The 17,055-nt window shown below is 42.0% G+C and overlaps 1 protein-coding gene across 9 annotated transcripts in view; it reads right to left on the minus strand.

The window, feature by feature from the left end:
- The window catches only part of SIL1 (SIL1 nucleotide exchange factor), a 237,142-nt gene that overhangs the window by 201,153 nt on the left and 18,934 nt on the right, over nucleotides 1-17,055 (minus strand). For 4 of the 9 annotated variants that reach the window (XM_043912896.1, XM_043912897.1, XM_043912898.1 and 1 more), the window contains exon 2: nucleotides 9,840-9,893. The exons of 4 other annotated variants lie outside the window; for them this stretch is intronic. In XM_043912896.1, coding sequence (XP_043768831.1) covers nucleotides 9,840-9,880 — 41 coding nt within the window. In that variant the 5' untranslated portion in view covers nucleotides 9,881-9,893. Of the gene's footprint in view, nucleotides 1-2,367; nucleotides 2,424-9,839; nucleotides 9,894-17,055 lie in introns of those variants that run through there. One more of the 9 variants, XM_043912899.1, reaches the window with a different exon arrangement.

Consider the following 17,055-nt stretch of genomic DNA (forward strand, 5'->3'; position numbering starts at 1 on the left):
GAAACCACTGTTATAAAACACCCTTTAATCAAGTGACTTGTTTTCACTTAGTGTAGATTTAGACAAAAATTTTCTCAAGAAAGCAGTAATAAATGGAGGGGAGAAAAGAACAGAAATTAATGAACGTAGTAATTATCCCCCAAAGTTGCAAATCAGAACAATTCCTCACTTGAAGACAAGTATGAAAAACAAGATCAAAATGCTTCAGGGATATGTTTGTGAAACAGCAGGTAATGGAACAGATATAACGTATTTACAGTACCTCGCTGGGGACACGTACCTTTTGGCTAACAGCTATCAGATACTAAATATCACTGTAAAAATAATATTCTTCTATGCTTCATTATGGAGTTACAATTATCCATGGGAAAACAGCAACACAGCAAACTGTCTTGAATGGTAACTGGAAATCATTTACAGAGCCCAAGCTTCTCCTCAGGTATCTGAGCAGAAGCAGGTGTGAACCAGATTACACCCCCCATATTAGTCTGCTAACACTATCATAACAAAATGCCACACAATGGGTGGCTTAAACATGAGAAACTTATTTTCTCATAGTTTTGGAGACTAGAAGTCCAAGATCAAGGTTCTTGCTGCTATTGTTTCTACTGAGAGCTCACTTCTAGGCTTCTACACAGTGACATTTTCCAGGCCTCACATGGCATCTCAGTGTACTTGAATGATGAGGTAAAAAAAAGAATTCTCTGGTATTTCTTCTTATAAAGACCAAAATCCTATCAAATTAGGGCCCCACCCTTACTACCTCATTTAACTTTAATAACTGCTTCCAAATTATTGGACTGGTCAAAAAGTTCATTTGGGTTTTTTGTACCAACTTACAGAAAAACTCAAATGAACTTTTCGGCCAACCCAATACTTCTTTATTCCAAATACTGCCATACCAAGGGTTAGTGTTTCAACATGTGAATTTTGAAGGGACATCAACAAAAGGGTGAGGCCTGCTCCTAATGATTAGCACATGCACTGAGAAAGGATAATGGAAGACTGGTAATAGAGTGGCCTTGAGGACACAGCTGCTCACTGTGGTGGATGGTCAAAGATCCTAGGGATATGGGAACAATGACTGGGGGTGGTGGGGGGAGAATGTCCCAAGTCAAAGTCTTAAGGAACTATTCATCTCTCTTTCACACAAGATGGCTAAATAATAATAGTAGTAAGATATATGTACATAAATAAGAATAGTCACTGGGAGTGTGGGGTTGGTAGATGCAAATTATTACATTTAAAATGGACAAACATTACTCTATAGCAGAGCAAACTATATCCAATCCAATCTCCTGGTGAAACAGGAGGGAAAGGGGCAGAACACAACCTTTAAAAGAATGACACAGCTATGGAGAAGGAAATGGCAACCCACTCCAGTATTCTTGCCAGAAAAATCCCATGGACAGAGGAGCCTGGTGGGCTGTGGATCATGGGGCCCCAGAGTCAGACTCTACTGAGCACACATGCACAGCTCTGGGGTGATGACTACACTGCTGGTCCTCCGGCCAGCCAGTGTAGTAAGGCTCTAAGGCACTGGTCTCCAAATACGGGTGGATCCTATTCCCAGAGATTCTGGTCCTGGGGTGGGTCTGTGAACATGCATTAGTAAAACTCCCACATGAGTTTAGTTCGTGTCAAGGATGGCACTTGAAATCAGAAAGGGAAGGAATGGCTTCATCAATACATAGTACTGGATAAAAAAAAAAAAAAGAAGAATGACACAGCTATAAGTTGTAAGAAAAACTGGTTAGAACCAATTAGGTCCAAGATGGTGGAAGATCTGACTTTCAGAAGACCTTGAGTCTCATTATACACGCATTGTAATACATTAGCATATGCTAAAGGAGGTACCCACCAGCACCATGACAGATCCAAAACCAACCAAAGATCAAAAAGTGGGCAGTGGCCTACATCCTGGAAATCTCCACTCCCTTCCCCCAAAAGGTAGGAATAACCCTCCCCCTCATTAGCCTATGAAGTTACCCAACCCATAAAAACTAACTACGCCATATTTTAGGGCCTTTTGCCTTCTGAGATGTCCATCACTCTCAGGCGTGTGTTTCTCTCTAAATAAACCCACTTCTTATCTATCACTTAGCCTCTGAATTTTTTCTGTGGTGAGATATAAAGAACCTGAGCTTCATTAAGTCCTGAAACCAGGTATGTGATCTCAATCAAAAGACCATGGGTTCAAGCCCTAGTCTGAGTTTTGGCTGAGTTCAAGTCCTGGCCCATGGGTTTACAAGTCCCATATCTGAGCTGTGGGGGTTCACTGGGTAAACCATAACGGAAAAGAATATATATAAAAAGAACATATATATATATGGGTATATAACTGAGTGCAGCAGTGTGCGCACAGACCTTTTGAAGGAAGTTTCCACTATCTTCACTATCTCCAGCATAGTTTGGCCTCAGGTCAAACAACAGGAAGGGAACAGCACTGAAGATTAACAGAAAATTGGATTAAAGATTTACGGAGCACAGACCCGCCCATGAGAACAAGACCCAGTTTCCCCCTCAGTCAGTCTCTGCCATCAGGAATCTTCCATAAGCCTTGTATCCTTATCTATCAGAGGGTAGACAGAATGAAAACCACAATCACAGAATACTAATCAAACTGATCACATGAACCATAGCCTTGTCTGACTCAAGCCATGCCATGTAGGGCCACCCAAGACGGACAAGTCATGGTAGGGAGTTCTGACAAAACAAGGTCTACTGGAGAAGGGAACGGCAAACCACTTCAGTATTCTTGCCTTGAGAACCTCATGAACACCATGAAAAGGCAAAAAGGGAGGACACTGAAAGATGAAGTCCCCAGGTTGGTAGGTGCCCAATATGCTACTGCATAACAGTGGAGAAATACCTCCAGAAAGAATGAAGAGACAGAGCCAAAGGAAAAACAACACCCAGTTGTGGATGTGACTGCTGATGGAAGTAAAGTCCAATGCTGTAAAGAACAATATTGCATAGGAACCTGGAATGTAAGGTCCCTGAATCAAGGTAAACTGTAAGTGGTCAAACAAGAGATGGCAAGAGTGAACATTGACATTTTATGAATCAGTGAACTAAAATGGACTGGAGAACTTAACTCAGATGACTATCATATCTACTACTGTGGGCAAGAATCCCTTAGAAGAAATGGAGTAGCCCTCACAGTCAACAAAAGAGTCCAAAATGCAGTACTTGGATGCAGTCTCAAAAACAACAGAATGCTCTCTGTTCGTTTCCCAAGGCAAACCATTCAATATCACAGTAATCCAAGTCTATGCTCCAAACAGTAATGCTGAAGAAGCTGAAGTTGGAATGGTTCTATGAGGACCTACAAGACCTTCTAGAACTAACACCCAAAAAAGATGTCCTTTTCATTACAGGGGACTGGAATGCAAAACTAGAAGTCAAGAGATACCTGGAGTAACAGGAAAATTTGGCCTTAGAGTACAAAATGAAGCAGGGCAAAGGCTAACAAAGTTTTACCAAGAGAACATACTGGTCAGAGCAAAAAACCCTTTTCCTACAACACAAGAGAAGACTCTACACATAGACATCACCAGATGGTCAATACTGAAATCAGAATGATTATATCCATTGCAGCCAAAGATGGAGAAGAACTATACAGCTGGCAAAAACAAGACCTGATTGTGGAGCTGATTGTGGCTCAGATCATGAACTCCTTACTGCCAAATTCAGACTTAAATTGAACAAATTAGGGAAAAGCACCAGATCATTCAGGTATGATCTAAATCAAATCCCTTACGATTATACAATGCAAGTGACAAATAGACTCAAGGGATTAGATCTGATAGACAAGAATGCCTGAAGAACTATGGACGGAGGTTCATGACATTGTACAGGAGGCAGTGATCAAGACCATCCCCAAGAAAAAGAAATGCAAAAAGGCAAAATGGTTGTCTGAGGAGGCTTTACAAACAGCTGAGAAAAGAAGAGAAGTGAAAGGTAAAGGAGAAAAGGAAAGATATACCCATTTGAATGCAGAGTTCCAAAAAATAGCAAGGAGAGATAAGAAAGCCTGCCTCAGTGATCAACGCAAAGAAATAGAGGAAAACAATAGAAATAGGAAAGACCAAAGATCTCTTCAAGAAAATTAGAGATACCAAGGGAACATTTCATGCAAATATGGGCACAATAAAGGACAGAAATGGTATGGACATAGCAGAAGCAGAAGATATTAAGAGATGGCAAGAACACATAGAAACAGTATAAAAAAGATCTTCACGACCCAGATAATCATAATGGTGTGCTCACTCACCTAGAGCCAGACATCCTGGAATGCGAAGTCAAGTGGGCCTTAGGAAGCATCACTACAAACAAAGCTAGTGGAGGTGATGGAATTCCAGCTAACCTATTTCAAATCCTAAAAGATGATGCTGTGAAAGTGCTGCATACAATATGACAGCAAATTTGAAAAACTCAGCAGGGGCCACAGGACTGGAAAAGGTCAGTTTTCATTCCAATCCCAAAGAAGGGCAATGCCAAAGAATGTTCAAACTACCACACAATTACACTCATTTCACACGCTAGCAAAATAATGCTCAAAATTCTCCAAGCCAGGCTTCAACAGTACGTGAACCTAGAACTTCCAGATGTTCAAGCTGGATTTAGAAAAGGCAGAGGAACCAGAGATCAAATTGCCAACATCCGCTGGATGATAGAAAAAACAACAGAATTCCAAAAAAAGATCTACTTCTGCTTCACTGACTACGCTGAAGCTTCTGACAGTGTGGATCATAACAAACCATGGAAAATTCTGAAAGAGATGGGAATATCAGACCACCTTACCTGCCTCCAGAGAAACCAGTACGCAGGTCAAGAAGTAACAGTTAGAACCAGACATGGAAAAGACTGGTTCAAAATTGGGAAAGGAGAACATCAAGGGTGTATCTTGTCACCCTGCTTATTTAACTTATATGCAGAGTACATCATGCAAAATGCTGGGCTGGATGAAGCACAATGTGGAATCAAGACTGCAGGAAGAAATATCAATAACCTCAGATACACAGATGACACCATCCTTAGGGCAGAAAGTGAAGAAGAACTAAAGAGCCTCTTGATGAAAGTGAAAGAAGAGAGTGAAAAAGTTGGCTCTAAACTCAACATTCAGAAAAACAAAGGTCATGGCATCTGGTCCCATCATTTCACGGCAAATAGATGATGAAACAATGGAAACAGTCAAAGGCTATTTTGGGGGGCTCCAAAATCACTGCAAATAGTGACTGCAGCCATGAAATTAAAAGATGCTTGCTCCTTGGAAAAAAAGCTATGACCAACCTAGACAGCATATTAAAAAGCAGAGATATTATTTTACCAACAAAGGTCCATCTAATCAAAGCTATGGTTTTTTCAGTAGTCATGTATGGATGTGAAAGTTGGACCATAAAGAAAGCTGAGTGCCAAAGAATCGATGCTTTTGAACTGTGGTGTTGGAGAAGACTCTTGAGAGTCCCTTGGACTGCAAGGAGATCCAATCAGTTAGTCCTAAGGGAAATCAATCCCGAATATTCATTGGAAGGACTGATGCTGAAGCTCCAATACTTTGGCCACCTGATGCAAAGAACTGACTCACTGGAAAAGAACCTGAGGCTGGGAAAGATTGAAGGCAGGAGGAGAAGGGGATGACAGAGGATGAGATGGTTGGATGGCATCACCAACTGGATGGACAGGAGTTTGAATAAGCTCTGGGAGTTGGTGATGGACAAGGAAGCCTGGTGTGCTGCAGTCCATGGGGTCGCAAATACTCGGACACGACTGAGCGACTGAACTGATAACTGAGTCACTCTGCTGTACAGCAGAGACTGGCACAACACTTAAAACAATATTTCAATAATAAAATTTTAAAATACCTCCCCTCGATAAAAGAATATTTACTAGGTACTAGGCACCAACTATGTATTCGGCACTGTGCTGAGTGTCTGGCAAGCAAGATTTCATAAGCTCCATGGAAATTATTTCAGAAGATACAATTACCATTTTAAAGATAAGGAAGAAAACATTGGTGAAAGTCTAGAAGCCCTCTAAAGATATCAGGTCCTAATTTTTGGAACCTGCAAATATACCTTATAAGAAAAAAAGGTCTTCACAGATGTGATTAAGCATCTTAAAACAATTATCTCAGATTATCTGAGTAGACCCTACACACACAATCACAGTGTGATTCCTTACAATCACAATGTTCTTGTAAGAAAGAGACAAAGGGAGATTTGACACAGGCACGGAAGAGAAGGTGATGTGAAAACAGAGCAGAGGTTTGAAGATACTGAACGTAAAGAATGGAGTGATGTAGCCACAAGCCAATGAATGCCAGCAGCCACCAGAAGCTGGAAGAAGCAAGGAACAGATTCTGCCCCAAAGCCTTTGGAGGGAGTGCAGCCCTGCCAATATGCTGATTTCAGCCTAGTGATACTGACTTCAGATTTCTGCCCTCCAAAACTAGAAAGGAATAAATCTCTGCTGTTTTAAGTCATCAGGCTTATTTTAACCCTTTACAGCAGACACAGGAAATTAACACATCCAGCTAGTAGTTAACAAAGTCAGCCTGTGAACCTGGGTCCTTGTGACTCTCTACCTCTGCACTTGAGACCTGTGCCTTGCTCCTTTTCTGCACACAGCCTCCCCAAGCCAGACATGTGCACTGTCTGACAGGAGACCCTGCCAAGACTTGAAGCAATGGGCACTGACAGCTCCTCTACAGCAACGCCCCCAGAAAAGTCTCTCCTCCTCCTACTCCCATGTCAGAGCAAACGCTTATCAGAGGCAAAATGAACATTTGTTCCAATTACCAGGAATGGACAGAAACAGCCCACAGTCCAATGTTTTGATGAAAATGCAAACCAAAGTGTCTCACAAAGGTTTTCATCTAATTGATTTGTTTGCACTTGACTATTTTCCAGAACATCAAGAAGCTCCTAACCTCTGTTGCTCTGTTCCATTCGGCCCATGATTTGTTCTTTCCCACACAAACACATTTGGGGAAGAGTATATCAGCTGCAAGAACTATTCTCTGCTTCCTTGTTGACCACTTGATGACTTCTCAGGGACACAGAAAAAACACCACCACACTGAGCCCCTCTGCTGAAGTCTTCAAGATGAGTATTGGTGTGAGCAGGCTGGCACAGAGGTGCCTCAAGTTAACCAATCCTGGAATTAACAAACAAGCTAATAAACACATTGTCAAGGTACAGCATCCCAAAATGCACTTTTTGAACCTATTCTGACAAGTGCGGTGAGCTTTAATTATTTATAACACTGCAAAGTGCAGGTGGCGAAACAAAGCAGTACATTTTAAAAATAATAATGTCCTGGTAATGGAGGACATTATCAACTGGCTGGATTAACAAAGGGGAAGACTTGGGATTTACTAATGTAGTAAAACAACAGGTAACTCATTACAGTACCCAACGTTCTCCTCCTTTTCTTTTTGCTAAATGGTTTTTCCTCTCCCTCAACCTATCTTCCATCATAGCTGGTTTTTTTTTTTTTAGCAACTTCCTACCTATTGTCTCTTGCCTAGAAGTTTCAATCTAATATTCTACCAGTTTCTTAAAATTACAATTACAGCTAACATTTTACAAAGTATTTATTCACAAGACATTGGACTCACAAAAGTCCTATGTAGAGGCACCATCGTTACCCTCCATTACGTTTCAAAAAGCTAAGACTCATAGAGGTAAGGTCACTTTTCCAAGGTCACAGAACTAATCGGTGGCAAAGTCAGAATTTGAAAGCAGATCTGACTCCTAAGTCCAAGCTCTTACCTATACCAAACTGTCAGCCTCCCCAAACAAACTGGGGGCCTAGAGAAGATCTTAAGGAGATAAACCCATGTATCTTTGGCATGATGCTCCAACTGCTCAGAAAGCCTGGCAAAAACTGTCCAGAAAATTTCCTCTTTCCCCATTTCTCAGAGAGAATCATCTGGAAAATACAATCAGTCCCAAAGAATACTAGGGAGAATGCAAAGGAATATAAAAACGGAAAGTTTACCCTTCCCTAGACAACCCAAAACTCCTGGATTTAGCAGTACGTGAAGGGAGTCCACCTCAGCTCCTTCTACCTGCCTGAATACCAGCAAGCTGTCACCAGTAGGATCCTCATTCCACTATCAAGGGAATAACAGAGTCTCTAAGTCTTGGGAAGGAAACCAAAAACAAAGGCAAAAAAGGATGGAGTAAGAAGAGAACAAAACTCAAACACCTATTTATTATGTCTCAGCAGGTTCTGGTTTTTTAAGCTTCTTTTTAAACTATTCTGGCTCCAAATTCATTTTCTTTGCTTAGTCCTAACTATTGCTTCAGCTCTCTTCAAATGGGCCCCCAAAGATGTTGAAAAAAGTAACTGAAAGGTCACCTCCTTCCAAGGGGAACTGCAGGGAAACTCCCTGACTTCTTGCTCTGAAATGCTATTTTGTAGCTTCCTAAGTTAATACCCTATTTAATCAGGTTCTCCCTTCCCCCTGGCTACAAGGCTCACCAGGACTGGGCAGGCACAAGGAAAGAAAGAAGGTACCAAGAGAGAAAAGCCCCATTTCCTTATCTAGCAGCACATGCACAAAACAGGCTGCCAAATTCCACCCAAATCATTAGGCGAGTACTGACAACATCAAATTCCAAAGCTACATGTCACTGTCATTCTAAAGGGGGAGGGATCAGTAAGGTGCTAGGAGATGAGGAACTGGGGTGGCCAAGAAAGAGAATGGAGAAGAAATATAAACCATAAATTAGGGCCAGAAACCCTGCTGCTTCTCCTGCTAAGAGCTGGCAATGAAGGACTGAATCAACTTTCTAGGTAAGACCATGAAAGAGGATGTTAAAATAAATTGAGAGAGAAAAAGGGAAAAGATCAGAAGAGAAAAGGAGAGTCTCACTGCACCAGGTTTGCAATTTGTCTGTTCTCAGAGTTGAGGCTATGAGTAGCAGGTTTTTTAAGGTTTATTTTAAGAGCTTTGAGGTCTTCTAGGGGAAAAAAAAAAAAAAACTTCCCAATTCTACCTTTCTCAAAGTCTGTCTCCTGAATTTTGCTGTAATGGAGGTTATTTGCATGAAACAAGATGGATTCCTCTTAGAGAAGCGTCCATTCCTCAGAAAAAAGAATGTGTTCACGTGTGTGCATGCATGCATGCATGTGTAAGAGAGAAGAGACATTTGAGAGCTGTGTATACAGCGGTTGATTATTCTATCAGACACACAGGTGAAGAAGAACTGGGAGGCCTGACCCTCCAAATCCTTGCGAACACAAACACTGGCAACTGGTTTTAAAGAAGTTCTCACTTGGGATTTAAGGACAGACAATCAATGCAAATCAAAATAAAAAGACATATGAGTTGGTTTACTTTTTAACCAAACAACAACAACAACAACAAAAAGTCAATCTAAAAAAAAAGAAATAGGTAGCCTGATAAGCTGTCTGAAACAGGCCATCATCACCACCCCGAGCCTGGGGGCTCACTGGCTGATGCACCTTTAAATGATTCAGGATTATGGATGACAGTGAACACGGGATGGGAAAGGGTAACTGCATTTTACCCATCCCAACCACATTTCTACAATCACACGCACACATACAACCCTTATATAGCCTGGGGGAAAAGGAGATGGAGCCTAACATGTTACCTGCAATCCTAGCCAGAAAGCTGTTAAAATTCTGAAAGAAAATACTCCTTTGAACAAGAATTGTGGAAACAACAGGAGGACCAGGAAACAGAACAAGTGAGAGAAGATTAAAGGAACAGAGATCATCATTTAGCTCAGAAAAGACTGAAGGGAGAGGTGAAAGAAGTGAGGAGTAGTAATGATTTCTGAGCCCAGAGAAAAAATTACCTCTTGGTAGCAGAATCTTCAAATACTTGTCTTGCTGACATATAGCTGAAATTCCTGCATTAAAACAACAACCAAAAAAAAAAAAGGAAAGAGGAATTCACTAAAAGTGGACTTCTAAATAAATTTAAACATAAAGATTACCCCCGGATGGATAAAGGATGGTCAGTAATGATAGCAAGTTAAGATACTGACTTAGTAGTAACAAGTGTGACCAAATACTCCCGAATTAACCACAAGTCTAAGTCCTTCAAAGAAGGAAAATAAGCAAAGGAGAGAACTGACAAAGAGCTATCCAATATCTTCCTTTTCTGAGCTTTATAAACAGTGAAGAGTCAACAATATCTAAAGCAAGGTAAGATAACCAGGTACTTAGAGACAAAAAGGAAAAGGCAGCTTTAGCTGTGAGAAAGGGAGTCTTGGAAATGAGTAGAGACCAGAACTTGTAGGGCTACCGTTCTCAATAAACACAGAACCTTTTCTGGGATTTAAGCCCATGTCTGCTGGCTTACTCCGCTCCAGACACCCTTTCCTGCTCATGTTCATGCCTATGATTTCATTCTCTAAATCCAGGAGCAATCTAAATCTTTGAGCACTAGTAAAATTTAGGACCCAAACATTTACAAAGATGACTGGATTCCTGCTCCTTTCTTACTCTAGGAGCTTGGAGTGCATTCTTAGCAAAGCAAAGCAAAGCAGGACTGCCTAGGACTTAACAGGTGGGCACACCAGCACTGAGCCCACAGTCCCTGCAGCTCCGCAGGCTACAGGCCATCTACAAGGGAAACAGTAACTGGTCCAGGTCTCACGCATATCACTAATAATTGCCACACACACACACACAAAAAAAAAACAGGCCACAGTCAGAAAGAAAAAAAGCAATATTCCCTGACTGTTCCACCTGCTACTTACTCACATTCTGTGAATCTGTATCTATCTGGCCATCGTTGATTTGTCAATTCTTGTCTAATGCCCCTGTCCAAGTACTTAGGTAGTATTGCAAAAATTGTCAGTAGAAAATCAGAGTGAGATAAATTCACAATTCTGGCGAGCTTCTGTGTTTGTCTTTATTCCAAGCAAATGCACTAAAGCCTGCTTCCTTATAACAGAAAACCTAAAAATCAATGCCCAAAGCCCAATAACTACAAACTCCTCTTTCCAATAACAAAATGCCAGGAAGAAACAAAGCCACATAAAATGAAGCCAGAGAAAAATAGCCTCCCTCTAGAAGGTTCCAATTAATGGTTGAGGGGAAGTGGGAAGACACTTAATAAGTAATGAACAAGAAAGAAAATCACCTTGATTACATTTACTTTGGAAACCAAGCGGTATGAACATGAGCACCTGTGTACCCAGTCAGCGTAATAACAAAATCCATTCTCATTCACAAGCTCATTCGTTCAATAAATGCTGTTTGATCATCTATTACTATATGCCAGGAACTGTTCTTACCACTGGAAACACAACTGTGCACATGACTGACAGCAGCTGTTCTCATCTGAATGCAGAGTTCCAAAGAAAAGCATGGAGAGATAAGAAAGCCTTCCTCAGTGATCAGTGCAAAGAAACAGAAGAAAACAACAGAATGGGAAAGACTAGAGATCTCTTCAAGAAAGTTAGAGATACCAAGGGAACATTTCAGGCAAAGATGGACACAATAAACAACAGAAACAGTATGGACCTAACAGAAGCAGAAGAGATTTAGAAGAGGTGGTAAGAATACATGAAGAACTATACAAAAAAGATCTTAATGACCCAGATAACCACAATGGTGTGATTACTCACCAAGAACCAGACATCCTGGAGTGTAAAGTCAAGGGGGCCTTAGGAAGCACCACTACGAACAAAGCTAGTGGAGGTCATAGAATTCCAGCCAACCTATTTCCAATCCTAAAAGACAATGCTGTAAAAGTGCTGCACACAATATGCCAGCAAATTTGGAAAACAGCAGTGGCCACAGGACGGGAAAAGGTCAGTTTTCATTCCAATCCCAAAGAAGGGCAATGTCAAAGAATGTTCAAACTACCAAACAATTGCACTCATTTCACATGCTAGCAAAATAATGCTCAAAATTCTCCAAGCCAGGCTTCAACAGTACGTGAACCTAGAACTTCCAGATGTTCAAGCTGGATTTAGAAAAGGCAGAGGAACCAGAGGTCAAATTGCCAACATTCCCTGGATGATAGAAAAAACAAGAAAATTCCAGAAAAACATCTGCTTCATTGACTACACTAAAGCTTCTGACAGTGTGGATCATAACAAACCATGGAAAATTCTGAAAGAGATGGGAATATCAGACCACCTTACCTGCCTCCTGAGAAACCAGTATGCAGGTCAAGAAGCAACAGTTAGAACTGGACATGGAACAACAGACTGGTTCAAAACTGGGAAAGGAGAACGTCAAGAGTGTATCTTGTCACCCTGCTTATTTAACTTATATCCAGAGTACATAATGCGAAATGCAGGGAGGGATGAAGCACAAGCAGGAATCCAGATTGCTGGGAGAAATATCAACAACCTCAGATATGCAGATGACACCACCCTTATGGCAGAAAGTGAAGAGGAACTAAAGAGCCTCTTGATGACGGTGAAAGAAGAGAGTGAAAAAGCTGGCTTAAAACTCTGCATTCAAAAAACGAAGGTGGGAATGCAAACTAGTACAGCCGCTATGGAAAACAGTGTGGAGATTTCTTAAAAAACTGGAAATAGAACTGCCATATGACCCAGCAATCCCACTTCTGGGCATACACACTGAGGAAACCAGATTTGAAAGAGACACGTGCACCCCAATGTTCATCGCAGCACTGTTTATAATAGCCAGGACATGGAAGCAACCTAGATGCCCATCAGCAGAGGAATGGATAAGGAAGCTGTGGTACATATACACCATGGAATATTACTCAGCCATTAAAAAGAATTCATTTGAACCAGTCCTAATGAGATGGATGAAGCTGGAGCCCATTATACAGAGTGAAGTAAGCCAGAAAGATAAAGAACATTACAGCATACTAACACATATATATGGAATTTAGAAAGGTGATAACGATAACCCTATATGCAAAACAGAAAAAGAGACACAGAAATACAGAACAGACTTTTGAACTTTGTGGGAGAATGTGAGGGTGGGATATTTCAAAAGAACAGCATGTATACTATCTATGGTGAAACAGATCACCAGCCCAGGTGGGATGCATGAGACAAGTGCTCGGGCCTGGTGCACTGGGAAGACCCAGAGGAATCGGGTGGAGAGGGAGGTGGGAGGGGGGATCGGGATTGGGAATACATGTAAATCCATGGCTGATTCATATCAATGTATGACAAAACCCACTGGAAAAAAAAAATAATAAAAATAAAAAAAAAACTGAAAAAAAAAAAAAACAACGAAGATCAAGGCATCTAGTCCCATTACTTCATGACAAAAAGATGGGAAAACAATGGAAACAATGACAGACTTTATTTTCTTGGGTTCCAAAATCACTGCAGATGGTGACTGCAGCCATGAAATTAAAAGATGCTTGCTCCGTGGAAGATAAGCTATGACCAACCTAGACAGTGTATTAAAAAGCAGAGACATTACTTTGCTCACAAAGGTCCATATAGTCAAAGCTATGGTTTTTCCAGTAGTCATGTATGGATGTGAGAGTTGGACTATAAAGAAAGCTGAGTGCCAAAGAACTGATGCTTTTGAAATGTTGGAGAAGACTCTTGAGAGTCCCTTGGACTGCAAGGAGATCCAATCAGTTAGTCCTAAGGGAAATCAATCCCGAATATTCATTGGAAGGACTGATGCTGAAACTGAAGCTCCAATACTTTGGCCACCTCACGCGAAGAGCCGGCTCATTAGAAAGGACCCTGAAAAAAAAAAAAAAGGACCCTGATTCTGAGAAAGATTGAAGGCAGGAGGAGAAGGGGATGACAGAGGACCAGATGGTTGGATAGCACCACTGACTCAACGGACATGAGTCTGAGCAAGCTCCAGAAGATGGTCAAGGACAGGAAAGCTTGGCGTGCTACTGTCCATGGAGTCTCAGAGTCGGACACAACTGAGCGACTGAACAACAGCAACAACAAACTTACATTCTGGTGGAGGGAAAACAGACAGTCAACAAGAAGAAAACAAGAAAAATATTCAATACCTGTGTTACCATGATGTGAGAAGTTACTTAATACCAGACAAATGGAAGGGCCTCTCTCATAAGTAACAGCAGAACTGAGACCTGAATGACAAGGAGTCAATGGAGAGAACATGAGGGAAGAGTATTCCAGCCAGAGGGTACAAAGGGAGGAAAGATCCTCTACATGAGGAGCAGAAATGTTAGAGTGGCCAGAACACAGAGTGTGAGGGGGAGAACGCAGGAAATGTGGCTGCCAATCCAGGCAGAGGGAGATCTGATCGGCAAAGACCAATAAGTAGGGTAGGGAGTTTGGACATTATTCTCAGTATGATGGTAAGCCAACAGAAACTGAAGGTAGGGGAACTACGTTCTCCTTCAGAACTTACTGCGGAAAGCCGGTAACTTATTCCAGGATATACACTGACTTTACAAAAAATTTACCTGGTCCCAGAAATTTTGAAGAGTTTCATTTCCCAAGAGATACACAAGTCACTGAATATGTACTATGTCAAGGGCACTTTGCTAACTGCTTTACATGCATTATTTTTATTCAATCCTCAACCAACACTGAGTAGATATTGTCATTTCCATTTTACAGATGAGGGCACCAAAGTTCAGAGGGGGAAATGACTTGCCCAAAACCATACAGCATGTACAAAACAGAGCCACGGCTGGAACCCAGGTCAATCTGACTAGAAAGAGTCAGGGCCCCCAGCCACTTTGCTCTAATGATTCCAACCCCTTTCTGTTTGGGGGTAGGGGAGTAGGGGAAAGACAACAGTTCTTTCAGGTAACCACACAAACTATTGCTTCACTTCAAACTGAAGCAGTTTCTCATATTCCCCAATGAGGAACACAGATTGGGGCCTGACTCTAAGTATCTTCCCCAGGAACCTTCCTAGCAAACCAAATCCATTCTCACTGGTCTGTGCCCTTGGCCAGCCTTTCTCAGAACCTATGGTTTCATCTATGGCTTCTCTACTTGATGGGATTTGAGTTCTTTGAAGGTACTATAATGCTCATCACTCACTGGGCATCTACCACACATCAGGCAATGATATACATTATCTCATTTCATCCTAACTGTCCCAGCAGGTGGATATCAGTATACTTTATTCAGATGAGGAAACTGTCACAGAAGTACTAGGGCAGGGACAAAGAACTATCAATTAGCAGAAGTGGAATTCTCTTTCTTCCTACAGAACACAGTGCATGCAGCTTACTAAATGATGAGTGAATGAAGGGGCATACAAATTCATTGTGGCAACCCCTACTACCATGAGTGAGGAAGAAAGCACGGGCACAGGTCGGGGCCTGCACTCCAGCTCTAGACACTCTAGACCAACGTATCTCACCTCCTCAGCCAATAAAGGCTCCAATTCAGAGAATGTGAAAGGCTCTGACCTTCCCTTACCCTCACTTCCACCCCCGCAGGAATCAAATAAATCAAATTAACTTTCCCCAACACCTCCACCAAATACAATCCCATTACAAAGATCATTCCCCTCCCCAACCCCAAGACCACTGGGGAGTATTTTATTTTACCCAATTTGGTACTGAACAAACCTTTACAGAAAATACAACCCAGGTTATTTTTCATGGTCTCTTTTTTATTTTTTCTTTCTTTTTTATTTTTCATGGTCTCTTTTATGTCAACCACCTTACACGGCATTTCACAAAGAAAAGGAGCAGCAACAAAAGACTGTTTTAAGAAACAAACAAAAGGGCCCAAGGATGTGTTCACTACCAGAAATGGAAACTCACAAGGCAACAGAAAGAGACGGCTGCTCCAGATGGTACAGTCCCAGCAAGAAGCAGGGCTACACCTCACCAAGAGCAGATCACTCCCACCCCCAAGCCAGGAGCAAACAGGAGTCAAGGCATGTTGGAGGCCAGGGACTGCAGGAGGAGGAAGAGGCCCACAGGAAGACAAAGCAACACCAAGTGGGCATCTGACTGGGATCCTCTCCAGGAGACTCTTTATTTTACTGAAGCATGACCACACAGAAGGTGACAAATAGCAGAAAAAGTTACCACAAAACTGAGTACCTCAAAGGCAGGACATCTTTATGCCACACTCAGCAAGGAGTCCAGCATATACCAGACATGCAAAACTAACAAAATCAGCCAAATAAACCATAACAACAATCATAACCACTGTTCATTCATAATTTAGGCTGTGAAGAAGCTAACCACCTTTCATATATTCTCACTGATACTTCACAACTCCCCCGTGAGGTGGAAATCTATTATTATCTCCCAGTTAGAGGTAAGAAAACTATGGGTCAGGGAAGTGAAGTAACTTGTCCAAGATCACACAACTTTTAAGTAGTTAAGCAGAGAGTCCAGCTAACGTCTGCTCAATTCCAAGTGTCACGCTCCTAACCACTATATGCAGCATGGCCTTCCAGCTGAGTAAGTGAGGAGCAGTGGCCAAGGCCACAGTACTGCTGAGGACAGGCTCTGATCTAGGGTCTGGAACCACCTACCAGGCATCTAACACTTGGTCTGACAGCAAGTGACACTGACCCAGGCTCCTGTGTACCACGGGTCCCTCCTGCATCTCAGCCTTCTTGGCGACACAGTGGGAAGAAGGATGACAACCCATTTCCAGCCCTCCAGACACTGGCTGCTGCCAAGAGAGAACATGTACTCACCGACATCAACCAGAAATGAGCAGTACACAAACCGCAGGCGCTGGCTTTGCTAACTTGGCACATCACATTTCAGGAAGGTACCCATGTCAGTGGGTTAAGCGGTCCAAGGCGTAGCCCTTGCCCAGCTAGTGACAGCCAACAGAGAGATGGCAAGTCAACAGGTTACACAGTGTGTTGTTGCTGTCACATGTTAACAAGTGACAGGCATGAAACCTCCAGGTCTTTTTCTGGGAAGCTGACAAAATGCCAAATGCCAACACTCTGAGCCACCACATCTGCTGAATGACCAGGTGGCCCCAACAACACACTGACGGTAGGCACTAAGAGAGGACTTGACTCAGGAGGAATAAGGCAACATGTCATGGGGTCGATATCAACATTACCATTCAGTTGACTGAAAGAAAAAAAAGTAACCCATTATAGTAATGTTCCTTCTCTAATCTTCAA

The sequence above is a fragment of the Cervus elaphus genome, chromosome 9, assembly GCF_910594005.1.
Source record: "Cervus elaphus chromosome 9, mCerEla1.1, whole genome shotgun sequence".
NCBI classification, from domain to species: Eukaryota; Metazoa; Chordata; class Mammalia; order Artiodactyla; family Cervidae; genus Cervus; species Cervus elaphus.